Source organism: Periplaneta americana, chromosome 3 (genome assembly GCF_040183065.1).
Source record: "Periplaneta americana isolate PAMFEO1 chromosome 3, P.americana_PAMFEO1_priV1, whole genome shotgun sequence".
Lineage (NCBI taxonomy): Eukaryota > Metazoa > Arthropoda > Insecta > Blattodea > Blattidae > Periplaneta > Periplaneta americana.
The window spans coordinates 156,452,338-156,465,535 of NC_091119.1; the positions used below are offsets into that span (position 1 = coordinate 156,452,338).

At 33.4% G+C, this 13,198-nt stretch overlaps 1 protein-coding gene across 5 annotated transcripts in view; it reads left to right on the forward strand.

The window, feature by feature from the left end:
• Sec15 (exocyst complex component Sec15) overlaps nt 1-11,681 on the forward strand; it is a 34,427-nt gene extending 22,746 nt beyond the window's left edge. For all 5 annotated transcript variants that reach the window (XM_069822096.1, XM_069822094.1, XM_069822091.1 and 2 more), the window contains 6 exons: nt 178-369; nt 565-802; nt 4,055-4,196; nt 6,679-6,865; nt 8,945-9,078; nt 9,648-11,681. In XM_069822096.1, coding sequence (XP_069678197.1) covers nt 178-369; nt 565-802; nt 4,055-4,196; nt 6,679-6,865; nt 8,945-9,074 — 889 coding nt within the window. In that variant the 3' untranslated portion in view covers nt 9,075-9,078; nt 9,648-11,681. The remainder of the gene's footprint in view (nt 1-177; nt 370-564; nt 803-4,054; nt 4,197-6,678; nt 6,866-8,944; nt 9,079-9,647) is intronic.
• The last annotated feature ends 1,517 nt before the right edge of the window (nt 11,682-13,198 follow it).

Sequence of the window (13,198 nt, forward strand, 5' to 3'; positions counted from 1 at the left end):
TTTTATGTTATAATTATTTATTTCTCTGAAATATTTTCATTTTAATGTAAATTGTAATACAGTGTGAAGATTTTGTACTATAATACAAGTTCTTAGCATTTTTTAAACTTAATTCTGAGAAATGTATCTTTTACAAAAAGTTTGCAAGTTCACTAAATTTATTTTCTTTTCTTCTAGTCAAGCAGAAGTGGATGATATGATCAGAAAGTCAACTAACTTATTACTCACAAGATCTTTCAGTGGTTGTCTCTCTTCTCTTTTCCGTAAACCAAGTCTCGCACTTCTACAAGTAATACAAATTATAATAGATACTGGCTACCTCGAAGAAGCAACAGTTTACCTAGAAGAATTTGTATCAAACATTACAGGGTATGTTACTATTTGTAATATATCTATGCAATTTGTGTTTAGTCTGTAGTAATTATCAAATCTGACATCATAGCTGCATACTTTTATAATAGATTTAATTTGGAATTGATAATAAGTTGGTTCATCTTTAAATTTCATCACTTATCCACTATCATTCCTTCCTTGTAATTCTGTGTGTTTCTTTTTAATTTTCAGTGCCCCAAAAGAAAATCACATGGGGTCTCGCAGTCAAGGTCAGTCAACAATGTTCCGTGTTGCTCGTGATGATGCAGAGCGACAGATATGTGACAAACTGAAGTGTAAATTGGATGAATTCTTGGAACTAGAAAATTATGACTGGCTCTTAGTGGAACCAAAAGGACATGCATCCAGTTTCATTACTGATCTCATTGCTTTCCTTCAGAGCATCTTCCTCTCTTTCACCAATTTACCTGTTAGTATATTTTATTTATACATATGTTCTTTTAATGGTCATGTGCTACAACTGTTTAATATGCTAATCAGCACACTTAGCATACATGGAAGAACACTTAACCCAACTGATAATAATCCAACTGTCGTGCATGCAGGGTGGAAGTGATATAACTGTGCATATTGATGGAGGAAATAGAATACATTTAATAAATAAAAAGAATCTATTTTGAGTTTCGTAATTAAATGCATGGTTAATTGGAAAATTAGGCTGAAACTCTGTGTGTCTGTGTCACCTCACCTACAAATACACGCATGAACTCGAGTCTGAATAGCAGCGTTCTGTCTCCTTAGTCACTGCAATAGTCTTCCTAATGGCAGGAAATAACTATAACTGTTAATAATTTTATTTAATTTGCAAGAAAAAGGATGAATTATTCCTTACCTGTTTTTCTAATGATGAGTAAAATTCAGAATTGTACTGATAGTATTTATCGAGTAAAACATTGTTAACATTTAGAGGAAGATTATTTTTTTCCGAGAAAAGTATTTATTTGGGACTGATATAGTATTAAAATTTTTTGTTGTACTTTATTCAAGCTGTTAAAGTCTGCAGTTTCTGTATATTACTTCCACCCTGTATATGATAATTCCTGTTATCCAAGTTACATTTAACATTTAAATCTTGTCCTTTATCTATTCCAGACGACATTATTTAATATATTTATGAATGATCTACCACAGCAGCTTAAAAAAAAAAATTGGCACTAAAACAGCACTTTTTGCTGACGACTTGATTATTTATACTTTACCAAAATCAACCACAGTTTCAAAACTGCAAGCTACCGTCCAGTCATCATTAACAGCACTTAAAAGTTGGTGTTGAAATAATATGTTAGTAAATACAGAAAATACTTATTTCCAGTTTTTCTCATTACAAAAGAAGCCAGTTGAAATAATATACTAATATTGAGATACTGACATATGGATAACGAAGAATGTACGATATCTAGGTGTACATTTTGATACTAAGCTTACATGGGGAAATACATTGAACATGTTAGTGTAAAAGCAACCAATGGATTTAAATTTTAAACTAGGTGTTAAAAAGATTCGCAGGAACAAAATGGGGCAGCTCAAGGAGTACACTAAACACAACCTACAACACGTACATAAAGCCTATTTTAAAATATTGTGGTGAAATACTAATAATCTCATCATGTACTAATAAGCAGATACTAGTTTGTTGATTGATTGATTGGTTGGTTGGTTGGTTGACTGGTTGGCTACTAATGCTCGGCATATTGGATTTCTCCTATTTGCCTTCTTGCTTCTCAGTATCGTAATGACTAGAGACGAGAATTCCATGCAAATGCATGTTTTTATAGGAACATAGGACATAGTTCAAACTTAATACTTATCCACTTCATTACTTTCTGGTTCCAAATATGTGTACCTTTTCCGTATATATTTGCATGTTTTGGCCTTTTTGGGGATAAAAACATGCATAATGCATATTTAAGCAATTTCTAGCTTAATCATGCATATAATATACATTATATTCAGCTTAAATACATGTTTTAATGGTTTTGACATATCAATTTCTCGATTTTTATGACCCTTATTTTAGCTTCAGAAATCAGAATTGAAGAAGGGAAAGAAAAAACAAATAACAGGAAAAGATTCATTCAAGTTTGCACCCATAACTTCTTGAGATATGGAGAGGTCATTTTCTTCCTACAAAAACATATTGACTGACAAGTACAGGAACCTCAAGAAACCAATTTAGAAATTATTGTTAATTTTTAACTGTGCAAAAAAAGTGAAGTGAAATAAGAAATTTGGGACAAAAATGAAAGTGCATATTTTAATGTATTTTTCATCTGATCGTGCATGTTTCATAGTTTGATAATCCATGAATGCATGCATATTTTGGGATTTTATAGTGCATGAAATTCTCGTCTCTAGGAATGACAGATCTGTAGCTGTAAATTTTTCCAGTTTTTGAGGTGTGTCATATCCATTATAGTGTTATCTCCTTTACAAAGTAAAAAATTATAAATAGTAAAAATATTTATTTTATATAGATGGGCAGCCAAACAGTCATGTCCTGTATATAATTGAAGAAGTTCCTCAGAACTTGATATACACAAATTATGCTTAAAATCTTGAGAGTGTATAATGTCAGATACTTTGTTTCTTTTATTTCTTTGATAGATTAGTAAATAAATTTAAAATGATATACCACATTTTAAATCTTTCAGATATTCATTTTGCTGTATATTACCATGTTAATGAATATGCCATTAGGAAAGTTCAGGATAACAGGCAGGGTTTGGAATTGAACGGGTTACATCAGCTTCTTGTCTATGCGGATGACGTGAATATGTTAGGAGAAAATACACAAACGGTTAGGGAAAACACGGAAATTTTACTTGAAGCAAGTAAAGCGATCGGTTTGGAAGTAAATCCCGAAAAGACAAAGTATATGATTATGTCTCGTGACGGGAATATTGTACGAAATGGAAATATAAATATTGGAGATTTATCCTTCGAAGAGGTGGAAAAATTCAAATATCTTGGAGTAACAGTAACAAATATAAATGACACTCGGGAGGAAATTAAACGCAGAATAAATATGGGAAATGCGTGTTATTATTCGGTTGAGAAGCTCTTATCATCCAGTCTGCTGTCCAAAAATCTGAAAGTTAGAATTTATAAAACAGTTATATTACCGGTTCTTCTATATGGCTGTGAAACTTGGACTCTCACTCTGAGAGAGGAACATAGGTTAAGGGTGTTTGAGAATAAGGTGCTTAGGAAAATATTTGGGGCTAAGCGGGATGAAGTTACAGGAGAATGGAGAAAGTTACACAACACAGAACTGCACGCATTGTATTCTTCACCTGACATAATTAGGAACTTGAAATCCAGACGTTTGAGATGGGCAGGGCATGTAGCACGTATGGGCGAATCCAGAAATGCATATAGAGTGTTAGTTGGGAGACCGGAGGGAAAAAGACCTTTAGGGAGGCCGAGACGTAGATGGGAGGATAATATTAAAATGGATTTGAGGGAGGTGGGGTATGATGATAGAGACTGGCTTAATCTTGCACAGGATAGGGACCGATGGCGGGCTTATGTGAGGGCGGCAATGAACCTTCGGGTTCCTTAAAAGCCATTTGTAAGTAATGTTGTAAGTATTACCATGTTAATAACTCTTCTTCATTGAAAATCTGGTTTTTGTTCTGTAAAGTTTTGTTTATCATTGCAGCCAGAAGTGGCACAAGAAGCTTGCAAATCAGCCTGTGATCACATTGCAAAGTCTGTTTTGGGCTTCATGCTGAGTGAAGATGTGAAGCAGATATCAATGGGAGCCTTGCAGCAAGTGAATTTGGATACTATACAGTGTGAACGTATGTCAACACTTGAATATTGCAGTATTGTTAATTTAGTATAGTACATTCTATTTATCTCAAATTGATCCTTTCATAGTACTCAGAATTCACAACCATCATGTTTCCCTTCTTGCACTTTTACATAATGTTTGTTGTAACATCCAGAGTGTGAATTAACTGGGGGGATGGGGGGGATTCCCCCCTCTCATAAATTCATATTAACATCCCTGCCAGGGATAACTTCTATCATACTCGCAAAATATAATTGAGGACCATTTTTTCAAAACTTACTAACTGCAAAATTATCAAATTTAGTTTTTACAGTTAGCAAGTTTTGTAAAAATGGTCCTCAGTTGTTATAATACGAGTATAAAGTAAGCAAAGAAAATAATACTGATGTATGATCATCATCAGCAAGTTGAATTCACACCCTGGTAACATCCACAGAAAAGACTAATTTTTATTGAACAATCTAGTTGGCAGTTGACCATTGCATAGCACTAGCACAGACTGTAGTAAGTCAGGACAAGCACCATCTTTATATTTACAGTCAACAGCTTGAGTGCTTGATTGAAGTGTGAGTGTTTCTAGCTTTTCTTTGTGCTTAAGTGAGTTTTGAATAAAACGAGATTGCTCAATTTAAGTACTACATTTCACAAATTTTCATGTGTGATTCATGTGTTAATGGAGTCAGCACATAAAGTTGGATGATGATTCAGAGTACATTTCCTTAGCAATAGGATTCTGTACCACTCCATCATTCCATTTGGATAAATGAATTACAGAAGAAATGTTAAATATAAATAAAACCTAAACAAGAGAGAACAGTGCTAATCAAAGAGACTTTGGTTAATTTGCACTCAACTGGAAAATTCCCCTTTCAAATTGAAGGGTCCAGGAGAATAACAATCAAAGTCATACTTTCTTCAAAAAAAGTTATTTAATGTTGAAGCTTAAAACCCATTTACACAGTAACTGAAAAACACTGAAATTTAATATTGATTAAGAAATGCACTTAGGAATAGTATAAATGATATTATGAAACTGTTTGAGTCTTATATACTGTTTTTCACAACAATGTCCCATTGAACATATTGTAACTACACTCTCTGGTATGGAAAAACGATCAATGTTGTTGTTTTCTAATGCCAGGCATTTGACAATAAAGTCATTTGACCTCTTGCACTCCAATATTTTTCAAAGATATTATCATGACCAGCCACTGAAGCACAGATTTTGAGGTGTTCCGAATCCATTTCTTGGTTTGAGTTGCACAATGGGCAGTTAGGGGACTGATATATTCCATGGCAAGTTGTAGCCGATTTAAGTGAACACCATATTTTAACATTTTGGTGGCTACTTCATTCACACACAACCCCCAGAATGTCTGGAGGACCACACCTGCTGTTGGTCGACAGGTCCATTGGACCTAGCTGGGAGATCTTGTTGATCACCAGCTTTCCCTCCTTAAGCCACTGGAGGACGATTGTAGTGATTTGATATGAATAGATGCGGAAAAAAGTGAAAGTTTTCACTTTTCTTCTTACATCTCAATTTGGTGGTGGAAATGCATCATCATCGTCATCATTCATTCATTCATTGCAGTTGATTTCGATGTTGTCAGGATTGGTATTACTTCCATTTCCATTTTACATTATGGATAACTTTACTTTATATTATTAATAATATTCAAGCGATTGACAACAGTCTTTCGATTGGACACTAACAACAATGGTAACAAAATTTAATTCACCAATACTGTTTGATGAACTTAACAACATATTAGGTTCTTTCAAACATGCCAATAAACCATGTTCTTATTTTGTATCACGAAAAGTATACCTAGAACTTTGATCATTCTTTCATTTGAATTCAAATTTCTACCCTCATATTCAGGATTCTGATCACCTTTCTTCAATTAAATTACATTTAGACGATAGTACTAGACCTCCTATAACAGATGGCACCATTAGCTCTTTTTTTTTCTTTTCAAAAAAATGGACTTAGATCGTTATTCCCCTAGACCATTCAATTGCTTTGGCATGTCTCGCAACAAACATGTGTTTCATATGATTCTGTGCAAAAGGTGACAACATTGTTAATGCTAAAACCACGTAAAATTACTGTAATGCATAAACTGTGACCTAGTGGTACTGAATAGAGAGTTAAGCACATATATTAATTTGTTGCAAAATCAGTTCCTGTTGCATTAACGAGAATGAGAAACTTGTATTTTCAGTATGTATTGGCTTGCCTGCCAATAGCACTTATACTTCATGGTTGTTGATAATTAATCGACTGGATCACTGAATATTTAATTTACATTCTAAGATTAATCCTTGATTAAATGCTGTATTGCATAACAGGTACCTATAATTGTTAGTTAATCTTTTACAATTATGTAATTTCCTATACCGTTATTTCAAACCATTATGAACATATTAAATGAATTGAAGAATATAAATATAAATGTTTAACATTCTTACACTTTACTCTGTAGAATTTGCAGCTTCTGAACCTGTACCAGGACTGGAGGAAGGAGCGCTATTACAATATTTCGCTGACTTACGTCAACTTTTGGATTTATTTATGACGTGGGACTGGCCAACATATTTTCATGACTATGGACAGGAAAACAGCAAGTATCAACATGTCAACCCCAACATTGCTATTATATTGTTGGAAAAGTAAGTTCGATAATAATTCGTAACATTTTTCGTAATTTCAGTAATAATGTGAATATTTGTTTCCTTTTGTCTGTTATGTGCGTGCATGTTTGTTTTGCAATTTACATTAATACCATCAAAACAGTCTGTATTATTTGCTCAGTTTTTAAACAAAATCATTTATTCCTTGTCATCCTCAGTGGTATCGTGGTTATTGTATTTGCTATGAATTGAAACACTGACAGACTCAATTAATTTTAGATGGAATCTTGTGGCTATTAGATAAAGAAGTAAAATCGTTGATGCCATATATATAGTAGCTTCACTGCATATAAAAGATCTCTCTGCTCATGAATTAATATACATAAAATGCCATGTCCAGATCCGCTATTTTTTTGTTCTCTGCTCTTGGAAAACTGATATTACCATGTTAACAGGTTATTAAGGCTCTGAGAGAAACATGGGAACTTGTTAGTTAAAAGTCTCATTGACCCTTGTGTGATGGTAGGAGGTGCACAAATTGAAAGTGGACATTAATTAAGCTGGGATAAGTTGGAAAGAGCCAGTAACTCAGTTGTCGAGCGCTTAGCATTGTAATCCAATCAATCAACTTTAATTTATTTTAACCCAAGTCATACATTAGTCATTCAGCTGAAATCGTCCATCAACACAACCAGGTTTCGATTCCAGGCACATGTTGCAAGATATTTGTGGGCAGCACAGCCATCATATTTCCCACCAATCATTTCAGTTTACAAAAGCCGAATAGTCAAGGCAATTTATAGACATAAGTAAAAGTTATTTCTGTTACAGATCATGAAGGCTCATGTAATAGTGGGAGGTTTAAGTCTTAATCACTAATACTGCGTGCTCCTTATATTTATAAACAGTACTATTATATTATTATTACTACTACAGGTACAATCATTATGTTTGTGGACTGGCCGTATAGTTTCGCTGTAGTGCACTACATTGGTTAGATTGCACCATGGGATGATGCCATGTCAGTTCTTCTCTCGTTCCAGCAAGAGGCAGTTGCGTGCATACAGTGTAAGCAGAACTAAGGTCTCTGTTGTGAAGGGTAGATGAATATAAGCGGCAGAACTCGAGAATGATGTAGCAATGGACAAACGTCAAGTTTTGCCAAAAATGAGGCAAATCCACTAGCGAAACATTTCAAATGATCAAGCACATGTACGATCTGCAACTGAAATGATAATCTGCCACTTGGAAATTGCTATTTTTGCAATGGAGAAAAACCGCAACAGGACAGGCAAGGTGATGCTTGAACTATTTTCGACTCCTTAGAAATTGTTCATATGAAATTAATCCCACAAGGAGCAACAGTAAACAAGACCCATTACAAGAAAACCCCTCGCCAATGCTATTCAATTCATCATAAGTGTTCTGAGCTTTGGCTTGGGAGAAACTGACTGTTGTTGCACATTGATCTGTGCTCATCCAAGAAGAACTGGCAAGGCAACAGGTCACTGTTTTGCCACAACCTCCATACTTCAATGTGCGATTTCTTTCTCTTTCCCCTCTTTGAAGCAAAGCTACATGGGCGTAGATTTCAGTCGACTGAGGAGATCATCACTGCCACAAGAGAAGTCATACAGAATCTTCCTGCCAATATCTTTCAATGATGTTTCCAGCACCTGTACCAATGTTGGCAGATGTGCATAACGGCCAATGGCGACTACTTTGAGGAACGATGTGGATCTGTGTGTATGGAGATCTTGTAATATGGTATGATAGAACAACAGTCCACGAACTTAATGACTGTACCTCATATACTACTTAATGCTAATGCTACTGCTGCTGCCGCTGTCGTTGCCTTAAGCACTAATAATACTCTCACAGAACAATTTCAGTAATGTCGAACACAGGAAGGAGAGTTGCCCACCTGAATGCCCATTTGTCCAAATTAAAAATGCTGATGCCACCACTGATTAAAAAATATCACAAGGAGCTAACGCTGACCAGATATAATAAATGTTAAAAACACTACTCTCACTATAACATTCAAAGATTGTTTTTCCTCACTTCAGTTCTACAGTTTATACTCACTAATTTTTTTTTATACTTTACTGTGTACAGGTTACGTGAGGCAGACAAAAAGAATGTGTTCTCTGTGTTGAAAAAGAGTGAACGAGACAAGAAGAAACTCTTGGAAACAGTGCTGAAACAGTTACGACAATTAGCTTTAACAGCACAGCAGCAACAATAAATATGTAAGTTGAATCTCATAGAACATCTAATGCACCTTATTATTATTTATCCTTAACTCTTTGCGTAGTATTGAAATCAGTTCCATATATTATCTGAAATAGTAAGTCGTAAAGATTAATTTTTGGTCTTCAAAGCTATTTCATATGTTTTTAAGTGTCGTAAGTGGAAGACTTACATGGGGAGAAAAGACTGTACTATGAAATAAATATGCTGCTTATAATATAAAAGCATAAATACTAGTAACGTAAGCAAATTGCCAATTTTAAAGTGTGTAATACTAATGGCTTTATATAATTTTTAGTTAACTGGTGTGGAATGTGGATTTATTATTATTATTATTATTATTATTATTATTATTATTATTATTATTATTATTATTATTTAGTCAACTGTCTTAAGACAGGTTTGAACCTCATAAGTAACACCAATAAGACACTCATGAGGCAACTAGGCCAAGAGATAATGAGGTAGGGTGGCCAGTTCCTTTCTAAGATAGTTAAACTCGGATATTTGTTCTGGGACATATTATCTTGAGATACAATTTGATTGACATATTTGTTTTGACTTTCAGGCCAGTCATCATCTGGAAAAATCCAAATCACAAGCCAGAAATGTCGTACTGCATAAGAATAACTTGTGCTCTAAATACATTGGCATATCATAATTTAGATTATGAATGGTGTAAATACTTCAAGACTGAAAGATAGAAATCAGCACTTTTTCAAGCAAAAAAGAATAATGCATAGGACTTGACTGGGTTTTCCTTTGAAATATAACAATAATTCTCCTATGAATAACTTGTAACATAATTCATTAAAAGTTGAAGTACATGCTTTCTACGAAGCACAAACTATCTGTATATTGCCATCAGTTGACTGTTATGGAATCCTATTTGACATTCCAGTCTTCTGACAGAGAGCAGAATGTAACTAGTGTACAAATGAAATCTGAAATTGAAAATAGGTGAATATAGAAAAGAACACTGATGTAGCAGGATATACAAGGCCACACTCAGCCTACATAACAGCTCCTTTATGTAGGGGATGATAATTTATACGAGTATATGACCCATACACTAAATACCATTAGTTCAAGATTTCATTAACTGCCTGTAATGTTGGAGAGTTTCATTTGAATTCCTCTTTTCGGTGCCTTTTCATGTGATTGAATTTCACATAGCTGAAATGTAATGAATATATCTAACTGTATATAAAAAGGTTGTATTATATATGTACTGAATCTTGTCATAAAAGAAGAAAGACGTGTAATGTTAACTAATGATTTGTGCTATTTATTTTTTATATATATATCATTAAAAACCTGCTTGCAACTGCAGTGTTTAAATGGGAATATAGAAATGATAATCATCGATGATACTCTATGAAGAGCTTCTTTGAAGTTCTACAACTGACAAAGTAAATACAAATACATAATATATGCTGATGTAGGTAGATAATATTCATTTTTCTATATCTGAAACTTCTTGTTAATGAAATGCAGCACTAGCAAGCTCTTGCATTAATAGATCAGTTTTTTCTTTCCTTAAACAGACTCTCATTTTCAAACAAGTTTCTTATAATTGTAAAGGTGTAATTTAATCTCCGGAAAAAAAAAAAGAAGTATGTTCATTATAAAAGTTCGAGTAAATTAGTGGTATATGACATACAGTGTTATTTACAGAAATGTAATTATTAAGTATCTACCATTTGTGATCATACGTTTCTTATTTAAGATCATATGAATTTCAGATGTCAGTTTTACATTTCACAGGAAATTTAACTTCGCTGTAAATCTATAATTTTAGCTGGCTTAACATGTTTATTTCAAATGGTACTGAACTTTTAGTATGAGTGATACTAAATTAGGAATACTAGGGCTACCAAAGACAGCAATTTTACATGCTTACAAAAAATGAAGCTTTGGTAACAGATTGCTTTATATATTAAATTATGAACTGTTGCTTACATTACCTACCTAACAGTATTATTCATTTTTAGAATAAAAATGAAAAAAAGAGGCGAGATGTTATCATCCAATTTACAAAGTGTGTCATTCTAGGTTTTTATGTTAAATATCAAAAACGAAGTTCTTTCTTTTGACTATCTATGTATATAATTCTTGTTAATTCACTGCTAGTAACGAATACATTTGGTTCCTTATAACCTGCAGTTAATAAAATAAAAATAGTAACTGATGTGTCATTTCTTCATAGAAATGAGTGTTGCTGTTACCACATTCCCAGAAGACTGTGAGGAAATACCCTTAAACGTTAAAAATGTATATATCTGGCAGAAAGTAATAATTGAAGAGTGGACGGGGAAAAGGGTATAAGTGCCAAAAAATTAAATTTACACTTTTTCCTTGGAAAGTGATTTTAGGGCTCATGCCTATGCAGTGTCATGAGACAGAAGTGCAAGAATTTGAATACACGTTGGTACAAAGCTTAGTAAATGATGCAACTCTGTCAGCTGAGTCCATGAAGGATGATACAAGTACTAGTTAATGTTAATTTTTTGGCACTAATACCCTTTTCTCCGTCCACTCTTCAATTATATTTTGGCATAACACACATTTCATTTAATTCTAAAATAAATAATGAGCTGTATTCGGGTGTGTGTTCAATCCCTGTTTCAGATGATTACCTGGTTGGCTTTTTCCCCAAGTTTTTCCCAACTATAAAGCAAATGTCAGGTAATCTATGGCGATTCCTTGACTTCGTCTCTCTAAATACTGTCTCACTATTACCAATTTCATCAGCACTAAATAACATAGTATTTGTTGCAGCATACTTACACAAGAACTAAAAAAGACGGAAAAAATAGAGAAATAATCGATAATTAAAAAATACCATTGTTCATTTACAGAAAAAAATAAATCACTCAGTGATTAAGTTGTGTGTATGTATCTGTAAAATTCTATGGGTGCTATGTATAGACATTTCGCTAGCCCGTGCTACGAGCGTGTTAAATTAGCCCCGGCTATCGAGTGATTACTTGTACAGGATTCATATCATATCACATTGCTAACACTGGTTTCTGAATAAGAAAAATATTAGTTCGCTGATCATCCACCGGTAGCCCGCGCTAAGAATGTCTATGAATACGGCCCTATGTGTTTAATATTATTCCCATTTTGTTTGAAACGTCAAAAGGAGTTTGACAAGGAAGTGTACTCTATCCATTTTTGTTTAATGTTGCATTAGATGAAATTCTAAAAATTATTAAAAATAAAGACACTGTTGAAAATCTAAACATTTTGACATTTGCAGATGATATATTAATATGGGAAGAAAATTAATAGAAATTATATAAAAAAAAAGCTGAAAGAGTGGCAGAGAGAATTAGAAAAATATGGCTTACATTAAATCTTGAGAGGTGTTTAGTGATGAGGATTGGAAGAGGACAGTCTGATAGTCGTTACATTAAGATTGGAAATTACATTTTAAACGAAGCTGAGGAAGTAGATTATTTAGGAAGCAGGTGTCAAAAGAAATAAAAATTATGATGTATAAACGTTATTACATGTCTATAGCTACATATGGTGCTGAGATCTGAACCATTATAGAATCCAGGCAGGAGAAATGAAATTTTTAAGAAGCATAGAAAAGAAAACAAGAAGGGACAAAATCGGAAATGAAGTTATTAGACAGACATTAGGAGTTCAAAAACTAAAAGATACAATAGTGAAAATGAAATTAAAATGGTTTTATTTAAAAATAGTCACTCAAAATACGCTAACTACATTCACTGTTATGCCTGCTAACAGTATATTAGGCAGGGAACTTAGCTTCACCAATGCATTAATTTACTCACATAGTTATGTGATTTCCAATAAATATAATTTTGGGCACTTAAATTTAAAATTTCGTAAAAATAAAATAAACATTTCTCTTGGAAAACACTCATTTCGAATAAATTCGTGCTAAAAGAAATTTCGCGAGTTTAAACTTAAGATATTTTGACTTGGATAGTCTTGAAACATACAATTTTTGTTTTTATCAACTGAAAAACCGTATTTCGCCAATCCATGGTTTGCAAAAACTAAGACCTCTAGTTATAAAGTGTGTAATCTTCTCTACTTAACTCTTCAGATTACCATCCTCACTTTAAAAACTGCCGAAAC